Below are 24826 nucleotides of genomic sequence, written 5' to 3'. Positions count from 1 at the left end.
ATCCTCTTCCTCGTCTGACTCAAGTGAGAATGATTCTGGTGCATCAGGAACCGGCAGTCCTTCTCCGTGGGGTACTGGGCGTATAGCTGATGGAATGTTTGGATAATGCACAGTCCACTTTTTCTTCTTTGACTCACCTTTCCCAACTGGAGGCACCATGCAGAAGTAACAATTGCTGGTATGATCTGTTGGCTCTCTCCAAATCATTGGCACTGCAAAAGGCATAGATTTCCTTTTCCTGTTCAACCACTGGCAAAGATTTGTTGCACAAGTGTTGCAGCATATGTGTGGGGCCCACCTCTTGTCCTGATCTCCAATTTTGCAGCCAAAATAAAGGTGATAGGCTTTCTTAACCATAGTGGTTATACTGCGCTTTTGTGATGCAAAAGTCCCTTCACCACAAACATAGCAGAAGTTATCTGCACTGTTCACACAAGTACGAGGCATCTCTGCTCACTTTGGCTAAACAGAAATGTGTCCCTTTGCAAAATCAAACACTGACAAATAAGAGAGCACGACACTGTATGATTTCTAGAGCTGATATAGGGCAATTTGTTCAGCAGAGTGATGTAAGCTTCGTTATGATTGCATCATCCATGACTTCTAGGAATACCATGATGCAATTCATATAATGTATGACGCAATACCAGCTTCAGATTGCATCATTCATTGTTTTGCCTCAAAAGCAAGTACTGTCCAAACCCAGTCATAGATTTATTCATAGATCCAGTCAAAGATGTATTTTAGTCATTTCTGGTTTAAATTGAGATCCCTTCCCTTTATAACTCACTTATCCTCCGCCATTCCCAAGTCAAGGGTCGTATATACTGACCCAATAGCATATCTTGAAAACTAGAGCCAATCAACAATTTTAAGCATCATTTTTGTTCTCAGTGACCCAGAATTAGTAAAGTTTGACTACATTTATTTCAGAAGCATTTTGGCTGTAGAGCAGTGTAATTAGTAGCCAAGAAAAGTCGTGATAAATAAAGGAATGACACAGAATGCCTCTAGCAATTCATTTACTTATAAGTACATAAATAATTTCAGTACAACTTGTTTAGTGACAGATCCACAAAAGCATTTTTCGTGGGTGTGTTAAACATATTGGACTCTAGCCAATAGTCCTTGTACACCCAAATGTCTCATTGAAATTAAGTTTTAGGTGTGCAGCGAAGACAGGATCCTAGATACACACTCATACTTTTATCTTAACTTTTCTAATTCTGTATAACTAGGTAAGTTGTTTGCTCCTCTGAAATAGTTTACTAAAAGAAGGTGACACAACTGGTATGCAGAAAACAAACTTTATTCTGCCACTTTATCTCAAGAAGTGGAACCCAAGATGGAGCATTGGGGGTGGGGGAGTAAATTATCCCACACCTGCCTACTGCATGGTTCTTATACCTTCCTCTGAAGCATTTGGGGCTGGCCACAGAATGATGTACCAGATGGACATCAGGTCTGATCCAATCTGGCAATTCCTATGTTACTATTTGATTCTCACTATGTATTCCAAAAGGTTCTGCTGCTGCTGAAAATAGACAGCCTGAAAAAATCCCCTTCATTGATACATAGCACACTTCCTTACTCACTTAGAGGAATTTTAAATGTCAGAATAAATCACATCTAAACAGCCCATAAAAACTTACCATTGACTTGTACGGTTGATCTTGGTGTGATTCTAACTACTGCATCATTAAATCAGAAATTGAAATAATACATTTTTTTTTATTAAATTGACCTTAAAATCTAAGAACAACATCTAGAATTGGAAAGGAATTGACAGAGAGAAATAAAATGAAAATGGGATTTCCCTCTCCCCCTTCCCCCGAAGTATGCTAAAACTGTGGCCGAGCACAAAGGTATGAGGATTGTTAGTTTTGTCTCATTCTAATCTGTTCTATCCATTGATTGTAGACTATAAATTGTGAGAAAGTGGTTTCTATAGTTTAGGAGTCAATTAATTATTTCTGTTAACAATGTTGGGGAAAATATGTAAAGTTGTTTGGGTTTGAAGACTATAAAATCATGAGATGGAATTACTTTAAATGGCTTGATTCTTTGCTTCAATAAAGAGCTGGGGAGCAAGGGGGAGGACACAGTCAATTTCAATTAACATTTTTTCTTTTTCTTTTTTTCCCCAACTGAGGTATAGTTTTAAAAACTTAGCAAAATGTTAGGAAACCAGCTGTAGGAGGACAAGGAAAGAGGCTTGTGTTTTGTTTTGTTTTGTTTTTTTCCACAAGGAAGTTTTACAATAAATATCTATAGTTATCTTTTCCAGCTGTGGCACAAGGATTTCTTATATGTTGCATACTGAAATCCCTATAGAAATACTTTCTGACAGAAAGAGCTCATTAATTATACTAAAATTTTAGGACATTCCTCCTAGCTTCCTACAAGAGAAATCAAACTCTAATCTTTAATCTATATTTTTATAATACTACAATCTGCTCATTTTAGGTCCACTACTGCCCTTTAGTAGAGTAGGCCAAATCTTCTTCTGGTGTAACTTCATTGCATTATTTTTTTTGTTCTCTACTAGATTATAGGTTGCTCCTGTGTAAGACCTGGTATAAAGGCCTGATCAAATACCTGTTGAAGTCCATGAAAATCCTTCCATTGACTTCCTCAAGCATTACATAGGAGGCCTAGGAGTAGATATAACTCTGCTGAAGTTAATGGATTAAATGAGGGATGAATTTGACCTCAGTGGGGATGTGTGTGTGTTTGGGGGGGGAGGGGAAATGTTACTTTGATTTGTTGATTCCAGTAATACACAAGGATATTCAGTTGTAGTTTGCATTTTACTTTTCTCATTGTGGCATCATCTTTGGGAAGGTTTGACCAGAACAACATTAAGGGTTAGAAGACTCAATAGCATTGTCTTGCTGTTATGGTTATAAAGGCTGCATACTATATTTATTATCATACCTGTACTTTTAAGCAGGCTTCAGTCTCAAAACAATGTCCTGAGTGTGTCAGGTTTTCACAGCATTTCTTACCTCTGTCTTGGCAAGCTGATGAGTGGCTGTTTATGGCACCTCTTACTTAGGCTAAAGAGCTTGTGTACAATTTTCTGTGCCTTAAGGAAAAGTTGTTTCATGCTGTTTTCCAGTTGCTCATAGCGACGCTGAAAATTAGAATCCATTGTCCACAAATGCATTATGGTAGACGTGTTGAGGAAATAGTTCATGGGCAGCCTTTTCATAAAGAACTTGAATTCATCTGAAAAATGGCAAGATTCAATGTTTTGTAATTACGTATCTATGGTTATTTTTGGACACAATTTAAGTTATATTTTGCTGCAAAATGTATCATTTTACAATAAAACATAATTGCATTACCAATGACGACTAGATGACAATGATACAATAACAGAAAATTACATAAATAGTAACTTAGATTAAGAATAAATACACATTAGCCTTATTCTCCACTTTGGTAACAAAAAGATGCCTTAGTGTATAAGAATCAGGCTCTCTTATATCCAAATAAAGGACCTGGTTTTGCAAACATTTCAGTGCACACAGTTTTACTCAGACAAGGAATAGAAATAGATGGTTCAGTGATTAAGGCACTAGTCTTAGGTATGCAATATTTGGGTTCAAATCCTTGTTTCACCACAGACTTTCTGTGTCACCTTGGGCAAGTCACTTAGGGCCAGATCTTTAAAGGTATTTAGGCGGTCAAAGAGGCAATAGGTGCCTAGTTGAAAAGCACCTTTTGAAAATCACACTGGGTGATCATCTGCATCTTTAAACACCCTTTTAAAAACCTGACCCTTGATCTCTTAACTTCAGTTCCCCTTCTGTAAAATGGGGAGAACAGGATTTTCATACCTCACAAGGATAAATACATTGAAGACTGAGAGGTACTCGGACATTATAATAATGCAGGCCATACAAGTACCTTAGATAATAAATCAATGGGATTATTCACATGAGTAGTGTGACCCAGATGCTTATTTCTTGAATTTAGACCATCCCTTTATTTCCTTTTTAAAAGGGGGCTTTAATGGTAGAAAACATCTTAAATACTGTACTTTTATGTAACTTTGTGCTTCCCCTCCACATATTAGATTCCACATATTAGTGTCTAGTTCCCTCATCTTCCCACTCCTGTTTGACAATCCGTGTTTTGTCAGATTGGTCCTACACCGAAGTCATAATTATCCCACTATAACTCCTTAATCCTACCAAACTGGGTAGATGCCAGCTCTAGAACAGAACCCCCATGACTGCAATGGGTCTGCATGAGTAGAGTGGTCTATCTTCATGTAGTAGCTTGCAGGGCTGGGACCTTAGTTACAACCACATCTGGTGTAAAAAATGTCCATCCTATTTTTTGACAGAAAATGACTTGGTTTTGAAGAGAATATCTGGTCTTGCTTATACAGGTTTTTAGCTAAATAAAAATCAATTTCGGGATATAAAACCTGAAAATTCTTGCATTTTTTGGCTTGTTTAGTTTACCAAACTTTGTTTTGGGGTGGCATGGGGTGATGGAGAGAAGAGAGAGAAATCCAGACCAGCTCTAGTTATAGGATCACAATCTAGGGCATGGAAACGGCCATCAACATTTTGGCATGATGTAGGTTTAAGAATAGTACATTTTCAGTATTGGATTTTCTTATGCAAACACATCATTTTCATAAGTTAAGAGAACACAAAAAGATAAATTATGGAAAACAAGTGACAGGCCAATAAGTTTAACTATGCATTGCTTTAAAATGTTCCCTTTGGCTAAGAACAGAGGCCCTGATCCTCAGCTAGTGTAAATCAGCATCACTCCTCTGACTTCCATGGAACTATGGTGATTCCACCAGATAAGTATCTGGCCCAGAAGTTAGTTCTCCCGTCTACCAGTCCAACGCCTTAACCACAGAACTATAATTTGCCTTACAAATACTTACTAGTAATGGATTTCTACTTAAGCTTAGTTTCTTACTGCTGAAAAATAGAGAAGACAACATCATCATAATTTCTTTTAAGTTTTCACATTGCTATGATCACTTCTATAAGAAACATTGTCTATTTGCAGTCCTTTGCACAATAGCAATGTGTTCTACAATTTGTTTACAAATAACAAGAAAGTTCTATGCTCAACTTGCAATACAAAACTGCAAAATTCAATACCATTTCCAATATGAAAACACATTTGCTTACTTAATGATCACTGCCCTGCACTGTTACTGTACCCTCTACTATCATGTTAAAGAGCCCTGTATTGTATGTGAGAGGTAAGTGATAAAAGTAATATGGTTACACAGTGCCTTATCACCTCACCCCAAAATCATCTGTTTCAGATATGAGGACAGTTGCACATCTTGAACCATTAGAGTATACACAATATACCACACTACAGCATTAGGTGGCCATACAAATGCCTAGATATATGTAGAACATGACAGTAGATTATAAGCTAATATATAATTCCAGAGTAATGTCCTTTGTCATGCATCCCCTCTGGCCAGGGATGTAATTGAGTTGGGATCAAGAATCTTGGCCCCTCACAATCCCATGTAAGGGGAACAATCTCATGTCCTGCAGCCAGGGTAGGGTCAGGTCCATATAATAAAACATGAATGGAGGTAGAGGGAAGAGTGCCACTGAGAAACAAAGTGAGATGCTGAACTCATGTTTAGGTATTTCAGCACCTGGTACCATAGAGAAGGTCACATTTTCCCCAGGTCCTTAACCTGTCATTTCCCATTTATTTAAGTGTGGATTTATCTCAGTGTTCCCTGGAAAAAAGACTAAAGCTTCATTCTTCTTGGATCTGTATTAGAACTGAAATTAATATACATACTATTTGTAGTATTGAGACAGGAGGATCTAGGCCCTCCCATAACTAAAGAACCATCCCCTCAATTAAGGGGGAGGAATCCAGGCTACAACTGATTGCTAGGGAAAACAAAGGAGAAAACAGGAATGGGAGTGAGGTTAAAGGTTGAAAATCAGGATAAACCAAACAGAGAATCCTGGATAACACCAACCACTTCTCAGAGGCATCCGAGGAGTCAATGGACACTACCCAGAGGAACTCTACCTAGAGACATGAGCAGACAAGGGAAATGAAATAGACACCACAGTTCCAGAGTACCTCCCACTTCCCTGTCCAGCTTCCTCCTCCTAGACCATCTTGGACAGTCCTAGGAAGAAGTTGACAGGGAGGTCCTGTGACTTTGAGGGGGCCACAGAGGGGATGTGCAAAAATCAGAAGGTGCCGGGAAGAAATTTGAAAGTGTGTGTGTGTGTGTGTGTGTGTGTGAGAGAGAGAGAGAGAGAGAGAGAGAGAGTATGTAAAACACAATGGGTAGGTACAATATGATAGTTTAATATGGTGGTAGTGGTAGTGGTTCATGCTTTACCAAAAACAAACAAACAGAAAACAGAAAAAAGGTTTTGGCTAGATCCTCAGGTGGTATAAATGAGTGCAGCTGGGGATCTGGCCCTTCATTAACTTACATTTTGTGTTTTAATATTATATTCTTAGTAGCACTGATATCCAATCTGGAATAGTTTCATTTTACAGCAACAACCCACTTTTCTGTAAGTTATAATGTAACAATACCATAAAGACTTGCTTCTGTTCAGGCTTGGCCTAAGTCTAAACTAAGCAGAATTTTTATTTCTTACAACCAATCTTCAAAAAGCAAAACAACAACCACAAAATGAGTTGAAACAATCTCTCACAAACTGAAAAGGTGCATTCATTGATCAGTTTCAGAATTTTTTATCAAACAAATGTTTGTTTGGGGTGTAAGTTTCGTTAGGGGTTCCCTCCCTTTAAATGACAAATAAACTGGAGGGCAGCCATTCCTACTTTTAACAATTCCTCAATTGTATTGAAAGGTCTCCTCCCACCCCTCCCCACTTCTGATCAGACCCATGAAGCCACCCTCCATCACCACTTGTTACATTTTCAAGTAAGTACCATTGTGCTTTCTCTCATGCAGCCCCTTATGCTTGTTTACAGGTAGTTCCTCCTATCTGCAAGAACAAGTCATTATCCTCTTACAAACCTTCCTTAAAACTTTCCTCTGCTGTGTTGTCTGCAAAAAAATTGACAATGGCTAAACCTCTGGTGTGCTGAGACCACTGCCTATCATGCTGATTGTCTATTTGATTCCCTGTGTGCCCTCATCTCTTTCTGTACACACCTGTTGTCTGTCCCGTACTTAAATTGCAAGCTTTCTGGGGCAGGGACTATCTTATTTTCCCCTACAGTGCCTGGGGAAATGGGGTCCTGGTCTAGGACTCCCAGGTGCTACAGTAATATAAATAAGCTTTAGGTGTAGGTTGGTTAGATTTTTTTCTTTAAATGAAGAAGAAATTGGAGGGCAGCTGCTTGTAAACAACAATCCACAGTAAATGTAGCTCTGTAGAAAAATGTATTTTTCAACACAATACTTCATTAAAGTAAAAATGTTAAAGCATCTTGACAGCAATTTCAGTGGTCTGTTTTGTCACTTTTCAAAACACTGACACATTTTTATAACAAAAATACTTTCAATAAGTAGAGAAGTTGTGAATAAAAATGTACAAAAATGTGTGTAAAGGATGGAATGTACACTTATGTACATTCTTTGTTTTCACTTGATTGACAGTATTATAATTTAAACATTGTCAGTAAAATCTGTCTCTACCACATGCTGATACTGGCACTTCATCTGCATCTCACCTCTTGGCTAATATCAGCCCCTGATGGTGCTCATAGAATTCATGGTGGTACTCATGTTCTACTTGCACAGGCAAGAAGTGCACAGATTTCTTTATCTGAATGATTAGTTCAGCAATGAACATCACCTTGGAGAGGATGTTCTGCTCTGGCACCATACAATGTAATTCATTCACTGAATTTAAAATGAGTTAACAAGCTTCAGTTGGTCCTCAGCAATTTCCTCATGGGACAACCACAGCAACCATTGAGATCCCAGTGAAGACAGACTTTGAAATATGTCAGAGATCATGGAAATCCAACAGGAATCTCCAAGTAGGACTGGATTTCCAAATTCAATCCTGCTATGTGGTAGTGGCCATGGTGGACTTCATCCTTGAATAGAGATCCCATGCAGAGGGGCATCTTACCCAAAAATTTGGGGTCTCTCTGAATGGCAAATACAAGCAATCCTCTGGACATTAAGAAGATTGTGTATGCATCAGTTATGTAGCACCGCAAAAGGTTCTGTTGATTCAAATGGCCATTTCAGCAGCCATGTTTTCTGTATCACCACATAAACCAGTATCTTCTCTCTGACATTGCAAACATGTAATGTTTGGCATGAATGCCAGCACACAATATAATTCTAGTTGCCAGTTTGTTAATGGGAAATGAGAAGATACATTGCAGATGTTCTTGTCAAATCAAACAGCCCCTTCATCAGACTGCTACATCTCATCTTCCACCACCATGGGACTCCAGAAATAAACCTACCCTCTGATCTGACCAGAAGACTTTCAGTCTGCTGCTCAGTGCATCAAAGAAAGGTCACTTTTACAAAGTTGTCTCTTCTATCCAGCAAGGAAGGGCATGTCTATATGTAGGCACATCAAAACCTCTGCTAGTTAATTCCTGGCAGATGCAGAAGATTCAAAAAATCTGTGATTCCACATGCTGGCCCAGATAGCCGTGGCTTCTAGAGTGTCATATTTATCCAGGCTGACTCAATTCTCTATCCTGCTGTCTGTCAAACTGAGAATCTACCCTGGAATGATCACTCATGACCAGGCATCCATGCTCCATCTTAAACTGAGTGTTGTCTTCCCTCATGGAATGGTTACTGAGGTGATTTAGTTCCAGAGATATAGCTTTGAATGCATCTCCCAAGATTCCTGGCTTTCAATAGCTAAGGGTCTTGCAATTTTATATGAAAATAAAAGTTTTAATTGTGATACGTTCAATTCTCCATGGATCCTCTGGAATGCCCTATCTGTCAGCTGGTTTAGTCTTCATTTGTCTAGGTCTGATTGTAATGTGAATCCCATTTAAGTTCATCTGAGAGAGACAATTCCTTGAAATAAGTTAAAAATAATTAATAGGATCACAGTGTGCAACTGAGCAGTAGTCAAGTCCAATGAAGAATTAAAAAACCAAAAGGGGAAGGTGTTTAGAGCTACTGATGTGATTTCAGGGATTCTCTCCTCTCTAGAGGGATGAAATCCAGAATTGTCTAGGAATGAACTTGCTCCAGCTTATATCCTTGAAACCTTTAGACCACAGTATTTTGGTTGCTGTGAATGTAGGCCTTACTACTTAGGCAAACACCTCTGGGAACTGCAGTCCTTTATTCACAGTAGAGGTGGTGGATGTGGGCAGCAGCAAAGCAGCCCCCCCCCAACCCTGCCCTGCCAATATGCCTCAACCCAAACCTGATAGGAACACTCGTCCTCCATGGCCATTTCAGTCCTAAACCTTTTATGTCTGTGCTGTCAACAAGAGTATCGTTGACTACCAATACTGTTGTATTTTGTGATTACAAACTAAGAACTGAAATTGATACCACCCAAGCTAAATAAAGCTATTTGAAGCTGCACATTTAAGAACAAGGAGGATTTTGAGCACTGAAAGTTGAGGTTAAAGCATGGAACTGAGCTTCAAGAAATCTGGCTCTACATCAGGCAACTATGGCCTCAGCAAAGTCCATGATCAAGAGCTGTGATAGAGAATTTCAAAATCCCCAACAGTGTGTCCTACTCTTCAAATAACAGCACTGCATGCTAAAACTCTCTTCTGACAAGAAGACCATGATAATAGAACTCCTTTCCCCATCATAATGCTTTTAATTACAATCAGGGCAATAAATGTTATAATTGGTGAAACACCAACGGAAGCATCAAATTGAAATCTCAAACCACAAAGCTACCAAAATTTAGTGCAAGGGACTGATCTGCAATAGAACTGATATTTCAAATACTGTAAATGTCCAATAAAATGCTGCTCCAGTATTGTCCAGACTCTAGAGATTTAAATTAAAAATAATAATAAAAAAATAATGACCCACTCTGTTCCAAGGGCCCAGGAAAAACAAAGCAGTAAAATGAATATATATATTTGTTTTTATGTGCCAATTAATTTTAGTTGTTTGATATACATTAATTCATCTAAAGAAGTAGCAGCAATATTACAAGAAATATATATTGGAAAAAACCACCATATAAACGTATGACCTTGGCTTGAAATGACTTTGTTTTTTTCCACAGAAAAGGTAGCAGAGGTGAACTTTAAATGGGATTATATAAATCATTCAGCCCTCTGTAATGAAATCATTCGCTGTTCTTACTCTCTTAAGGTCTAAGTACAGGAACCAAACACATGTACTGTGAAAGGGATGGGCCGGACATGAAGCCAGGATTTAGAATAAATGTTAAAGATCATAGGATCAAACTATCTGGTATGATCAGGGTCACTTTGTGCTGCTGGATTCTTGCCAGAAATGGCCAGTGGGGAACTCCCTCCGCTAGCCTGCTGGGGCAACTGCCCTGCTGGGAGTTCCTCCCCCAACCCTAGTGGAGGAAAAATGTCAGGGGATGTGCATATCAGAATGTCAGTTGGAGGGGAGTGTAGGGTGGAGAACAGTGCACTGGTCCTCCACAAGTATAGGATCTCTTTGGGACCGTATGGAGGTGGTATAAATTACAGTAGCCCCCAGGATGATTTAACTGTCAAATTGGTGCAGAATAGGGAGCTGTAACTGGCTCACTTAGATCTTCACCCTCCCTTGTATTGACTAGAGCTCAGATGCAGGGGAAGATGTTAGAGAACTAAGCACTTCTATTAAGGGTAGAGTCTCCAAACCCAATTAGGGACTAATCCTGAGGTATACAAGGCACTACCTGTAACATGAGGTGCTCTCATGGAAATAGGAGACAGACTTGTTGAAAGTCTCTGGGTAAGACAAGAGGGGTAAAATCAAGGGTGATGTCATGGTAGGGGTCTACTACAGACCACCTAACCAGGAAGAAGAGTTGGATGAGGCTTTTTTTAAACAGCTAACAAAATCATCCAGAGCACAGGACTTGGTGATGGGGGACTTCAACTACTCAGACATCTGTTGGGAAAATAACATAGCAGGGCACAGATTATCCAACAAGTTCTTGGAATGTATTGGAGACATTTTTTTATTTCAGAAGGTGGAGACAGCTAGCAGGGGAGAGGCTGTTCTAGATTGGATTTTGACAAATAGGGAGGAACTGGATACGAATTTGAAAGTGGAAGACAGCTTGGGTGAAAGTGATCATCGGCCCACTTCATCGGATGCATAGAATGGAACATATAGTGAAGAGATATATATACACATACAAAGAACATGAAAAGGTGGGAGTTGCCTTACAAACTCTAAGAGGTTAATTAATTAAGATGAACTATTGTCAGCAGGAGAAAAAAAACTTTTGTAGTGATAATCAAGATAGCCCATTTAAGACAGTTTGACAAGAAGGTGTGAGGATACTTAACATGGGGAAATAGATTCAATGTGTGTAATGGCTTAGCCATTCCCAGTCTCTATTTAAGCCTAAATTGATAGTATCTAGTTTGCATATTAATTCAAGTTCAGCAGTTTCTCGTTGAAGTCTGTTTTTGAAGCTTTGATGTTGCAAAATTGCCACCTTTAAATCTGTTACTGAGTGGCCAGAGAGGTTGAAGCATTGAAGGTATGATCCCATGAGAAGCAAGTATAAGAGGAAAAACAATAGAAGACAGTTGGCAGTTTTTCAAAGAGACACTATTAAGGGCACAAGAGGAAACTATCCCACTCCCTAGGAAAGACAGGAAGTATGGCAAGAGACCACTCTGGCTTAACCAGGAGATCTTCAATGATCTAAAAATCTAAAAAGAGTCCTACAAAAAATGGAAACTAGATCAATTACAAAGGATGAATATAAACAAATAACACAAGTATGTAGGGACAAAATTAGAAAGGCCAAGGCACAAAATGAGATCAAACTAGCTAGAGACATAAAGGGTAACAAGAAAACATTCTACAAATACATTGGAAGCAAGAGGAAGACCAAGGACAGGATAGGCCCATTACTCAATGGGGGGGGGGGTGGATAATAACAGAAAATGTGGAAATGGCAGAGGTGCTTAATGATTTGTTTGTTTCGGTTTTCACCAGGAAGGTTGATGGTGATTGGATGTCTAATGTAGTGAATGCCAGTGAAAATGAGGTAGGATCAGAAGAGGCTAAAATAGGGAAAGAACACGTTAAAAATTACTTGGACAAATTAGATGTCTTCAAGTCACCACGGCCTGATGAAATGCATCCTAGAATACTCAAGGAGATGACTAAGGAGATATCTGAGCCATTAGCAATTAACTTTGAGTAGTCATGGAAGACGGGAGAGATTCCAGAAGACTGGAAAAGGGCAAATATAGTGCCCATCTATAAAAAGGGAAATAAGGACAACCCAGGGAATTACAGACCAGTCAGTTTAACTTCTGTACCTGGAAAGATAATGGAGCAAATAATTAAGCAATCAATTTGCAAACATTTAGAAGATAATAAGGTAATAAGTAACAGTCAGCATGGATTTGTCAAAAATAAATCGTGTCAAACCAACCTGATAGCTTTCTTTGACAGGGTAACAAGCCTTGTGGATGGGGGGAAGCGGTAGACATGGTATATCTTGATTTTAGTAAAGCTTTGGATACTGTCTCGCATGACCTTCTCATAAATAAACTAAGGAAATGCAACTAGATGGAGCTACTATAAAGTGGGTGCAAAACTGGTTGGAAAACCTTCCAGAGAGTAGTTATCAGTGGTTCACAGTCATGCTGAAAGGGCATATAACAAGTGGGATCCCGCAGAGATCAGTTCTGTGTCCGGTTCTGTTCAATATCTTCATCAATGATTTAGATAATGGCATACAGATTACGCTTATAAAGTTTGCAGACGATACCAAGCTGGGAGGGGTTGAAAGTACTTTGGAGGATAGGATTAAAATTCAAAATGATCTGGACAAACTGGAGAAATGGTCTGAAGTAAGTAGGGTGAAATTCAATAAGGACAAATGCAAAGTACTCCATTTAGGAAGGAACAATCAATTGCACACATACAAGGAGTACTGCGGAATGGGATCTGGGGGTCATACTGGACCACAAGCTAAATATGAGTCAACAGTGTAACGCTGTTGCAAAAAAGTGAACATTTGGGGATGTATTAGCAGGAGTGTTGTAAGCAAGACACGAGAAGTAATTTTTCCGCTCTACTCCACACTGATTAGGCCTCAACTAGAGTATTTTGTCCAGTTCTGGGCACCACATTTCAGGAAGGATGTGGACAAATTGGCGAGAGTACAGAGAAGAGCAACAAAAATGATTAAAGGTCTAGAAAACATGACCTGTGAGGGAAGATTGAAAAAATTGGTTTTGTTTAGTCTGGAAAAGAGAAGACTGAGAGGGGACATAACAGTTTTCAAGTATGTAAAAGGTTGTTACAAGGAGGAGAGAGAAAAAAATGTTTTTCTCAACCTCTGAGGATAGGACAAGAAGCAATGGGCTTAAATTACAGCAAGGGAGGGTTAGGTTGGACATTAGGAAAAACTTCTTAACTGTCAGGGTGGTTAAACACTGGAATAAATTGCCTAGGGAGGTTGTTTGGGAATGTGTGTTTAATTTTGATGGGCAATATCAAAAATGAAATGTTTCAACACTTTCAAATCAGATTTTTTTTAAGAACTCTTCATTCTATGACAAATCTGTCTTGACTTTTTTGTCCCAATTTGGAATGAAAACAAATGTGAAAATATCAGAATTTATCATGGGACATAAATTCGGGGGGGGGGGGGGGGTTGGTTATTTTTGCCCAGCTCTAGTTACTATCATCATAAATACCATTTCCCTAAAGCTGCAGACTAACATAGTACTTAAAAACCAGAAACTTAAGCATAACCACTGCTGCTTCCAAAAAATTAAACCCTAAGGCTGTGATCCTACGGGAAGCACCATGTGGGCTGACTCCTGCTGTCTTTATTTTGGGATTTGGGCCTAAATTAGACAAGGCAAACAAATGAAAGACTTGTCCCAGAACTATAGTTCTTGAAAAGGAAGGAGAAATTACTGAGGGGGAAAAAAACAAAAATGAGACTTCTTCTTGGAAGAAGTATTGTATATACATTACAAATGATTAAGAAATGACAAATCACCAGAGACAATCTCCATAAAGAGGAAAGAGAAGACAAGAATGACATCTCTTGTAATATTGAGTTCAAGGCTGCCAGAATGGATTAAAATCGTCCCAAGAGTGAGATTTGTTACCAGCTTTCAAAGAAACTACTTATGTCCACCATGTACAGGACTAATGTAGATTCATACTAGATTAAACCTTCTCCTTCTCCTTCTCCTTCATTACAATGTCATCATACTTTAAGCATTATCTGAGCAAACAACATCTTGCATAACTTTAAGTAGATTTGCCAGGTGCTAAACTAGCAGGAGGCACATAATGCTTTTAGGGTTGAAAATGAGGCAATTATGTTGTCGGAGTCTGATTGGCTGTCCTTTCACTTTTGGAATATGAGATGAACAATTTAGAAATTGGCTCTGAAGAAATTCTGTACATTGCACCTGTTCACTTTATTAAAACACTGACACCTCCACAGGGGTGAGGGGAGAATATTGGTCACAGAAGCAATGACATCTGGGTATATCTGTTCTTACTATTGATTAAATTGCCTGACAACCACATGGGGAAGTTAATTACTGGGAGGCAAATTAACACCTTTGCAAGATAATAGAGTAAACAATAATTATATTAAGAACATGGGAGGCTTGAAACTTGTTTTTTCTTGAGCCTGAAGCTCTAAGCCCCATCTTAAAAGAACCACTGCTATACAGCTCTGGGGCAAATGGATTGAACCATATTGACTAATGTCTTTATTCACAACGTTTAACAAGGAACTTCTACTGCCAGTGATTCAGCTCAGACTGTTCACAATGAGTCTTTCAACTAAGATTTAGAATGAGACTCACTTGGCATAGCAATTGGCTTCCAATCCTGATTTAGCAATTGGGTCTGTTTTGGTCAGAGGAGAGGCAGTGGGCACTGAGTGAATGATAACACCTCCTATATACTGTGAGATCGCATGGATCTTTCATAGACACATTCTTTCTCCCTTCTGAATCAATGATAACATAACCTATCATGGCACAAAGTTAAATCTGTCTTCTTTATAGATTAAAGGAGTCCTTCACCCTCCAGTTTTAATTTTAAGTTTAATTTATAAAGTTTATGCAGCATCTTCTCTCCCAGTTAAAATGGAGTACTTGGAAAACCAGTAATGGATCGTCAAGCTACTGTACAAAAGCACTTCTATTGAGAAAAGTGTTTCTTTGCAAAGGGTATTGTGGGATTCCAAATGCATTGTCTTACTATTTCCAGATCAAATTTGCTCAGTGTACAAGGAGATATATTTAGTTCTAGCTACTAGCCCTGCAAACTCAGCCTGTGATCTGAAAGCCAAGCTGGGCACTCTCCTTCCTTTGCATCAGCACAATAGAATGCAGATAAAAATGTACCCATAGGAACATCTGTGCAACCCCACTGTCTCTAAATTATACCCTCAGCAATGCTTCTACAACCCCTGTACTTTTTAATAGATGAGACAAGTGCAAATGAGGACATACTGTACAATGGCACAGCTTAAACTTGTCAGTTACCTTCAGACATCATCCTAAATAGTCTTTCCCACTGCTAAGGGAAGCACAGGAAATACTGAAAATATCAAGATAATTTTAAACTAGTTGTTAGCTAAAGGTAATCTGGAAATATGTTAAGCATTACTGCTACAAATTAAAGAGAATGAGGCTGCATGTGAGCTACTGAGGGCATAATTTGGAATGTAGGGTCTCTTATCACCTGTGATGATATGGGAGAAAGAACAAACCTAAGCTGGCGTCCACACTGCAGGTAGACTCTGAACGGTTGGCAGCTGGGGGGAAAACAAAAGAAAATATAAACGGAGCTAATTTGATTTGGAGCTATTGAGGCTATACAAATGGAATCCCCTGGTACCCATTTTTACAGAGATAATTTTCAGAGTAAACTACACCCAAGGAAACAGCAAATATCAATGGCTTATTGGGGGTGAGGAGGGTAGTCTTTAAGTAAAAGAAAAACAAAATTGTACTGGATTTTTCTACTAAATAGAAGAATGGTTACAGCTAAACATTATGGACCAAATTTAACCTTGCTGAAACTTCACTAGAATCATCCATCAACAAACATCTCACATAGTAATCACACTTAAAAGTGCTTGCTTAATGGAGAGGATGGGAGAACAACAAGTGATGTTAGTCATATTGAAAATGCACTACTGGAAGAAGCTGAGATACTACAGAGATGAGGGTGGGATAAGAACCTCTATAGAAAAAGCAGGGATTTGCCTATTGAAAGTGACCCTTAGCACAAATCTCACTCCACTAAACATAAGCTTCCTCCATGTTGTTATTTTACCATTTCCCCCAGAACCTCCTTTGTTGTGATAAGAGTCAACAACAAAACACCTTTCTCTCAAATTGAGAGAGTGAGTCACCTGCTTTCCTGGTGGTCACCAACAAGGCTGATCCTATATTTGCTTTTTACAAATTAAAGCACTCACTTATTATTACTCTGATTTTAGCAACTACTTTATCATTGTAACTGTCTTAATGACAAATCTCTACAAGACTGTAGAAATACGTGCTTTAAAATATTATAGTATGATTTTGTGAACCACGTTGTTTGGAAGTATACATTAAGGTTCATTTTCAGGCTTCTGTAATTGACAAGAGGATTTAAGGAGCAGATTTTCAAAGTCACAAATGTCAATTAGGTGTCTAAACTTCATTGACTTTCAGTGAGTGCTCAGCACCTAACTACCACTAGAGCTTTAGAGAATCAACCCCTGAAAGCTTTTATGTTTGTGTTAGGTGAAACAGCACATCCAAGATGGTGTCTGAAAATAGTGCGGAATTTTGTTGTTCCCAAAATACAGTAGACAAGTTCACCATACTATTAATAGATAATTCCCTAAATCGTCCTCTGAAAAATAGGACCAGACACATCAGAGCTATTCTCTTCCTTTGATTTATGTGGATTGTTTATGAAGTGAGATTGTTCAAGATGCAAACACTGTCCACAAAAATGAAAGATACGTGAACTTTAACTTTACTGACATTTAATTCAATAATAAGTAGATTGTCCCTTCTAGTAGAGTCTCTTAATGAATTTCCTTTTGTCCTTTAAATCCCATTCTTTTAGACAAGATGATTTCAGGAAGAGAGTGTTAATAATTCAATCTACACGAAGATTTGAAAAAAATAATAATATAATGTCAGGGTAGATCGTTGGTTGGTGTAAATCAGGATAGCTTCATTGAATTCAGGGGAGTTATGCTGATTTACATCAACCAAGGATCTAGCCCTCCATTTCAGATAAATCTTTCAATGTTTTCATTTCTTCTGATGATTATGTATCACTGTTTACAAAACGCATCACTGTTCAGCAACAGGAAATCCAGCAGTTATTAAGGAATTATGAACTCTTTCAGATATTCTTTATGCAGCCTAAATCCACTGACTCAAGGGACTTAAAGAAATAACATAAAAAGCAATGCAGCTGTAATATTACATTTCAATCACAGTATGATAGAGGCTGGGCTCATAATGAACAACATTTTCAGCAAAGATTTATTCAAATTTTAAAATCAGTTGATTTTAGCAATGTTCATGCCCCTTTTGTTTTGCTTTCTGCAGATGCTGAGTTTTCCTTTCACAAACATCTGTGCCAAGCACATTTTCAAGTGTAATGTAAGAATATTTGCGGAGAGCAAACTTTAAAGTTGTGTGTTTGCCCCTGAAGTGTTTGCACGCTCTTTCAGGGAAATTCTTGTCCACAGAATTGTCTTTAGTTTCATTCCCAGTTTTGTTCATGCCAATAGAAGTTTTCAAAGGTTCAACTTTCTAAGTTATAAAGGGCCAAATTTACCAAAAGGCCACAGTCTGGCCTCTAAATTTGTGCATAACCACAAATTTGTGAGGACAAACAATACATGCTTTAATGGGCTAATACCTGTAAGATACTGTGGCCCTGATCCATTTAAGCAAATGCTTAACATGTAGCACACACATCATCTCAATTAATTCAGTGGGACTACTCACCACATGCTCATTTAAGCATGTTTCAGGACTGGCTTGGCCTGATCACTTGAGCCCAAGCTGAGTAGTAAGATATCTATCCAAAGTCTATGCACATGTGGTACTTCTGTCTACAGTATCTTGAGAGTTATAACATGTTTGCATGGGAAACGTTTTGCAGTGGCCTTTTTCAAAGTGGCTTTGAAAATATGACTTGTGATATCTTTTATAAACAGTAAAATGTAACTTTTCTATACTTCTAATGAATGCATAGAAACAGAAAAGGATAGCATTCAAAAATGTGATCTTAACATTTGATCTCTTAGCTAAGTCTCTATAATTCTTTGTATGCTTCTTCCCCTTTCTTTTCCCGCCACCTCCTTTTCAAAACAAACACACCAAATGACATTTATTTCTTATGGGGGAATTTCAACACCAACAGCCTCCCGTTCAAGGAAAGAAAAAATAAATAAGGAGTAAGCATTCCGTGTATGTGCACAAGATGAAAATCAAATATCAGGATGGAAAAAGATTTTTACTTTCAGGTTTTCAGAAGTTATTTATAGCTTAAAACATGATTATGAAAATGGCATATATTTGATGAGATGTCACAATTTTCATAAATAGCCTTAATAATCCTGCCATCCACATCTTCATATTTGTTTTTTAACAGTCCTCCTTTTTATTATTATTATTTTAAAACATGCAGTGCAGTGTCAACAATTAATTTACAATAGTCAATGTAATTTTCTTTTAAGAAGCTAGGACTGGAAGGGAGCTCATGAGTCATTTCATCTAATTCCTTGCTATCATAGCAACCACACTTAAATGCCACTGAGCAGCCCACATGCATCAGCATTCATGTCATGCTCCCTGTCAGTACCGGTCCTGGGCCAGGGAAGCTAACAATCCAATCAGTGGACCAGATTCAGTAATGAATCCTGGTCATGTGCCACCTGACGCACGTTGCACATACGCTAAGAAGAAGTATCAGTATGTTTATTTTATTTCTGTGAATTTTGTGGAAAATAGTTACTATCTTTGGTAACACTTTTTTTCATGTAAGTTCTCAGTGGTTTGAAGCAATTTATATGGGATGTTGCTAGGTATTGTACAGTTCTGTGGTACTATAGAAAATATTCTGCTTGGGCACCACTCAAATCTATCTTAAGTTATTGTTATTAATAAAAGACATCTTGATAAGGATATTTATTCCACTAAGTACTATACAAATATAGAAAGATAGCTCCTGCCTCCGTGATCATGGGTTTAGGCTTTCAAAGGGCTCAGCATCTAATATTGGGACTAAATGTTCAAAAAAAGCTCTGCTCCCATTTAGGCAGGTCAGTGAAGTGGCTGGCTTTTCAAAGACACTCAGCAGACCTCTAGGGCAGGATTAAAGCAAAGGAAGTACAGGATCCTGCCCTTCTCTCCCGTGCTCAGGTCTTTTCGTCTCACCTCTCCAGACAACGTGCAGGTAGGTGTCAACTTACTGGTACTTACCTGCTATAAATGAAATCATCCATTATGGTTTGAGGTGGGGAGGAAATCCAATAGGTACAAATACCAGCCAAAACTGGGCAATGAACATGGAAGGAAAGAGTGGAGAATCCTAAAGAAACATCATCATTCCTTCCCTCTAAGATGGCAAAAGACCATCCATGTAATCAAATTACTACTGGGATTCTGTAGGTGTTTGTTTGTGGACAATGGTGGTGCACTATGCAATCTGACCTCATGATGAAATCACACATTTGTCAGAAATCTGGGCAAAAGGTATTGATGCTAATTGTCGTATTAACTCTTATGCTGCGATGTCTGCCCATTGAATGGGGTGATGTGGAAGAGGGTGCAGCAGTGAGCAGATTGCTCAGGGAATGTGGGCTCAGGGAATAATGTGGGCTCAGGGAATGTGGGCTCAGGGAATGTGGGCCAGGGAATAATGCAGCGGGTATGGCCATTTACCATTCTCCTGGTATCTGGAGAAGAGAAGAGTGAGGGAGGATTTGATAGTAGCCTTCAACTACCTGAAGCGGGTTTCCAAAGAGGATGGAGCTAGGCTCTTCTCAGTGGTGGCAGATGACAGAACAAGGAGTAATGGTCTCAAGTTGCAGTGGGGGAGGTCTAGGTTGGAGATTAGGAAACACTATTTCACTAGGAGGGTGGTGAAGCACTGGAATGGATTACCTAAGGAGGTGGTGGAATCTCCATCCCTAGAGGTTTTTATGGTCCAGCTTGAGAAAGCCCTGGCTGGGATGATTTAGTTGGTGTTTGCCCTGCTTTGAGCAGGGGATTGGACTAGATGACCTCCTGAGGTTTCTTCCAACCCTAATATTTTATGATTCCATGATCTGCAGGGGTTTCCATGGATTTTAGGGCATTAAGTGGGTCATGACCTGACCCTTGTATGCCCTCACAAAGACTTCCTCTGGAAAGGGTTTTTTCTACAGATCTAGTAGCTGATATAGCAGAATTCTTACAAGCCTTCTTCTTTACATGGGATATTTTTTATTCTTGCTTAAGAGAATCCAAAAAGTCTTTTAAAATAGTAATGTACTGTTAACAATGTCGTCTTCACAAATAGTATTCGTCATGCTGGTTTGACAGTCACACAGTAAGATGAGTATGCTTATTATAATCCCAGTCCATCAAAGCTCTGGGGACTGACTCAGCACCACTTGGCGTCTTTCCTTGAATATTGGATGGAGTCCTTGAGCACATGGGTGTCAATGGGATAGGTTCTGTGCTGAAAATTATGTGTTTGCTTAAGTGCTTTCCTGAATGTTGTTATAAGTACAGGTGATACTGGAAAAGTTACACAATTTTTAAACCCATTTGTAGCTGGCATAATTTCAGAGGCATTATATATGTCAAAATAGGCACAATTTATTGTACATAAAAATGGGGTAAATGAAACATGGATTCATTTTGACCAAAAGCACTCTCTTTATGCCACTGTTAAAATACAGCTTCTTAGAATATTCTTCTCATGGAGGATCATGCTTAAACATGAATTCTGCCAAGGTCCTTGAGACACTAATGAAATGTACTAAGAATTTAGGATGAAAAGTTTCAGCATGAATTTTTTATAAGAAAACAGCTGCTCATCTTGCAAGGGTGGTAGCAAAGTCTGAAGGCCAGAAGATATGGCTGTGTGTATAAGATATGATAAGGAATAAGCAGATGGCTTAGAGTAAACAATTCAAAATAGCTGTCAGTTCTTTGGGTGAAAACACAGTATGTTTTCTAATATTAAGAGGTTACATGAAACTCAAAGAACTAACTGTGTTTTGAGTTTCTGGAGGGAAACTACAATGATAAAGCCAGCCAAGGATATTGTGAGAAAAGTAATATGCTACTGGAAATGTTCATTGCCCAAAATGGGATTTGAGTTCTTGTAAGATGTCAGAAAAGAGTGTGTTAAATTAAATCTACACATAACAATGACTGGGACATTTCAGATTTGAATTTTGTTAGCCTACCAAATCTTTATTAATCATGACTGTCCTAGGGAGAAATTGCTGCTAGCTATGAATTGTTCCTGGAAAAATCATCCATAGCTCAGAGGTGCCTATCTGGCAGAAGACACCTGATTTTTTCCAATAATGTGTATGCTAATTGCTCACCTAATTTGGTGTGCATTTAACATGATTGCATGCACCAATCTGTTATCTGTGTCTGCAAGAGGTTTGTTAGATATACACAATAACTGGCTATATGCATGTGCCACTGCAGTATGCATCTACAAATTTGACTTTCAACTGTACTTAAATTCTGACATACATTTTGGTAAATCAGGCTTTAAAATTCTATCTAGGAGAAAATTTTATAAGCTCTCTACTTTTCTTAGGGAGCAATGGAGCTAAGAGAACCATTTTCAGGGGGGTTTTCTTGTTTTTGTTTTTTTTTAATTCATTAGTACTAGAGAGCCATAGGAGATTTTCAAAGGCACAAATGGTAGTTAGGCACTGAACTGGTATTTTATGCCTTTGAAAATCTACAAATCTACCCTTTAATTGTTTTATCTGAAGCACACAAAGGAGAGAGAACACTGACAGCAGACAAGTAGTCTTAAAGTGAATGTTTGCAGTCTTATTCTTTAGAACGAATTCCGGCCATGGATACATGTGCGTGACCCCTGTTGAACTCAACAGCAATTACAGATCTGTTATCTGAGGCAGAGTTTCTCTGTTTGATGACACATTTGTTATATATTTAAACTAAAAAGGAGTGGAAAGCAGGAGAGTTAGAAAACTCGTAAACTCACATACTCATGTTTACCTGGATTTGAGTTACATAAATAACACTGGATGAAATCCGGTTTGTGTACAGAAAACCAGCACAGGGGTAGTGCATTGGGCTGTGACTGAAAGGAGCCTACGTTCTAGTCTTTAATTCAATAATGATATGCTGTATGACCTCAGACAAGTCATTTCCCATCATCACTGTCTTGTCCTTTTAGAGTCTAGGCTCATTAGGAGAAGAAAACAAAAGGCCTCTGCACCCCCTTATGCCCTCAAATCCATTAAAATGGGATGTTGGCCTGAAGAAGGACTACAGGAATTTCCCTTATTTGTTGCAGGGAAATTAAATGTGAACTGTTTAAAATGGCCTCTTCATTTTTGACAGTTTTTCCTGAAATATGCTATTAACATGTATTAAATAATATCTCCTATGTTTCAGAATATCCAAAGCATTCATAATGTCTCATAATTATCAGTTTCAATAAAAAGTTGACACTAAGTGAAATTTCTGTTGGAAGGGCTTTTCAAAAAGTAATATGATTTATACAGATTTTGTCATTCCCCATAGAAACTCCACTATCTTCTGTCAAACATTGTCACTCCCTCCCCTTCCCCCCCTCCCCCCCCCGATTCAGAACAGTACCAAATGCCGGACAACATTTTTCACCTATGTTGTCCTTGCTTTCAGTGTATGTCTTTATACAAAATATTCTAAAAATATAAGGCAGAGATTTTCAAAGCTTGCCTAAGGGATTTAGACACTCGTATCCACTATATTGTCCACATTTATTGAAATAAATTCAAGAGATAAGGGTGTGTGAGGGGTGAAGGGAAATGGTTTAATGGAATTCCTATTAATAATTTATCTACTTTCATATTGTTTAAGGAATAAATCTAGTAATAATTACCAACATGCTGTGTTAATGTTAAACTGACATGCAGATCAATACCATATTTTTAAATATAGTTGAATTGCCAATATTTTATAAATGTAGGGCTCCAGTGTTAGCAATTTTTCCCCTTGACATTATGCTCACTGCACACTGAGAGCACACTGTGAGTGGGTTTTACTTTTTTCTTGTCCTATTGATATGTTTAGTAATCTCTTTCCGGGATACTGAAAACTATAAGGCTAGACATCACAGATTTGTGGCTAAGTCTAAATTTGATTGGGATGGAGTAGCCCGCTTTCCAGATATTGATTAAAAAGGGGTATATTTGCAGCCATTGCTTTGACTATACATAAGTGGTGAAAAGTCCAGGTGAATACTAAAGCTGTAGACTCTTTTAATAATCTCTGGCCAGATTCCCTCAATGACGGGTGGTGATATAAGGGTTATAGAGGTGTTGAGTTGTTCAAAATGACATCCCTCTCCCCTCACTCGATATTTCCTGGATGTAGTGTCAGTGAATTGCTCTTCATCTACTTTCAGACTTCAGCCAAGCTCTCCCTTAGCTGAGAGATGGCACTGATTGCATCTGATGGGAGGGAAGGTGCTATTGAGCTCTGGGTATTTTTGAATTGTGTATTGCTCAGTCCATAGAAAAACAGGTTTTATACTCAGTTATCAAGGCTCCAATGGGGCACAAAGATCTTTCCAAGCATCCATGTTGTTTAGGGAAATGATCTTCTCCTTCATGGTGGACTGCCCAAGGCTGTTACTGCTGCAGTGAAACTTAACTGTGTGTGACTCAGGGATCTCATTTAAACAAGCTGTCTTCATCTCTCTAGTAACACCAATAAACTCCACGGAGTAGAGCTGAAGCTAAGTTTTAGCTGTCTTTCTATCCAGTATTCCTCAGGCCTGGTGTAAGGGGCTGCCCCCCCACACCCCCAGAATACCACATGTATTTTAAGATGGATACTGCCCATTGATGTTCAGTAATTCTCATTGGCATTATTTATTAAAATAGACACCTGATAAATAATTAACCAAAACATTCCTGTTGGTTAACATCCAGGGGAAAGTATCTATTCATAACCACATTGATGAATCTCCACCTTATTAAACAAAGTCACTATTCTTCTCAACAAAGGGAGAAGAGGTGTTTAGATAGTAAGCTCTTTTGGGGGCAAGAACAGTTTTTGTACAGAAGCTAGCACAATGGAGTCCCAGTCCATGGATGGGGCTTCTAGGTGCTATTGCAATATAAATAATACTGCTTGGGTAAGATGCAGTAACAGAAGAAAATCTGCAATACCATAGAGGCCATTATTTTTACTGGGAAACTTATCATTGACCTAAATATTCAGCAGCAAAATCAACATGGTATCATAAGAGATATGATATGTAGCAGCTTAACACATTTACAGTCTGAGACAAACAAAAAGGGATGTTACTTACTTGTAACTGAGGTTCTTTGAGATGGACTCTGCATATTCCCACACTTGGAATATGTACTGAATGGTCCAGCCTTCTACTGTTAGTGACTGTTAAAGCACTTGTGAGGCCCCCTCTCAC

At 38.5% G+C, this 24826-nt stretch overlaps 1 protein-coding gene across 2 annotated transcripts in view; it reads right to left on the bottom strand.

Annotated features, from left to right (window-relative positions):
* The window catches only part of BRINP3 (BMP/retinoic acid inducible neural specific 3), a 296446-nt gene that overhangs the window by 59847 nt on the left and 211773 nt on the right, over positions 1-24826 (bottom strand). For both annotated transcript variants that reach the window (XM_065409756.1, XM_065409757.1), the window contains one exon: positions 3009-3231. In XM_065409756.1, coding sequence (XP_065265828.1) covers positions 3009-3231 — 223 coding nt within the window. The remainder of the gene's footprint in view (positions 1-3008; positions 3232-24826) is intronic.

This window comes from Emys orbicularis, chromosome 8, assembly GCF_028017835.1.
Source record: "Emys orbicularis isolate rEmyOrb1 chromosome 8, rEmyOrb1.hap1, whole genome shotgun sequence".
Taxonomy (NCBI): domain Eukaryota; kingdom Metazoa; phylum Chordata; order Testudines; family Emydidae; genus Emys; species Emys orbicularis.
The sequence above is the reverse complement of the archived record's forward strand: the minus strand, read 5'-3'. Positions and strand labels throughout refer to the sequence as shown.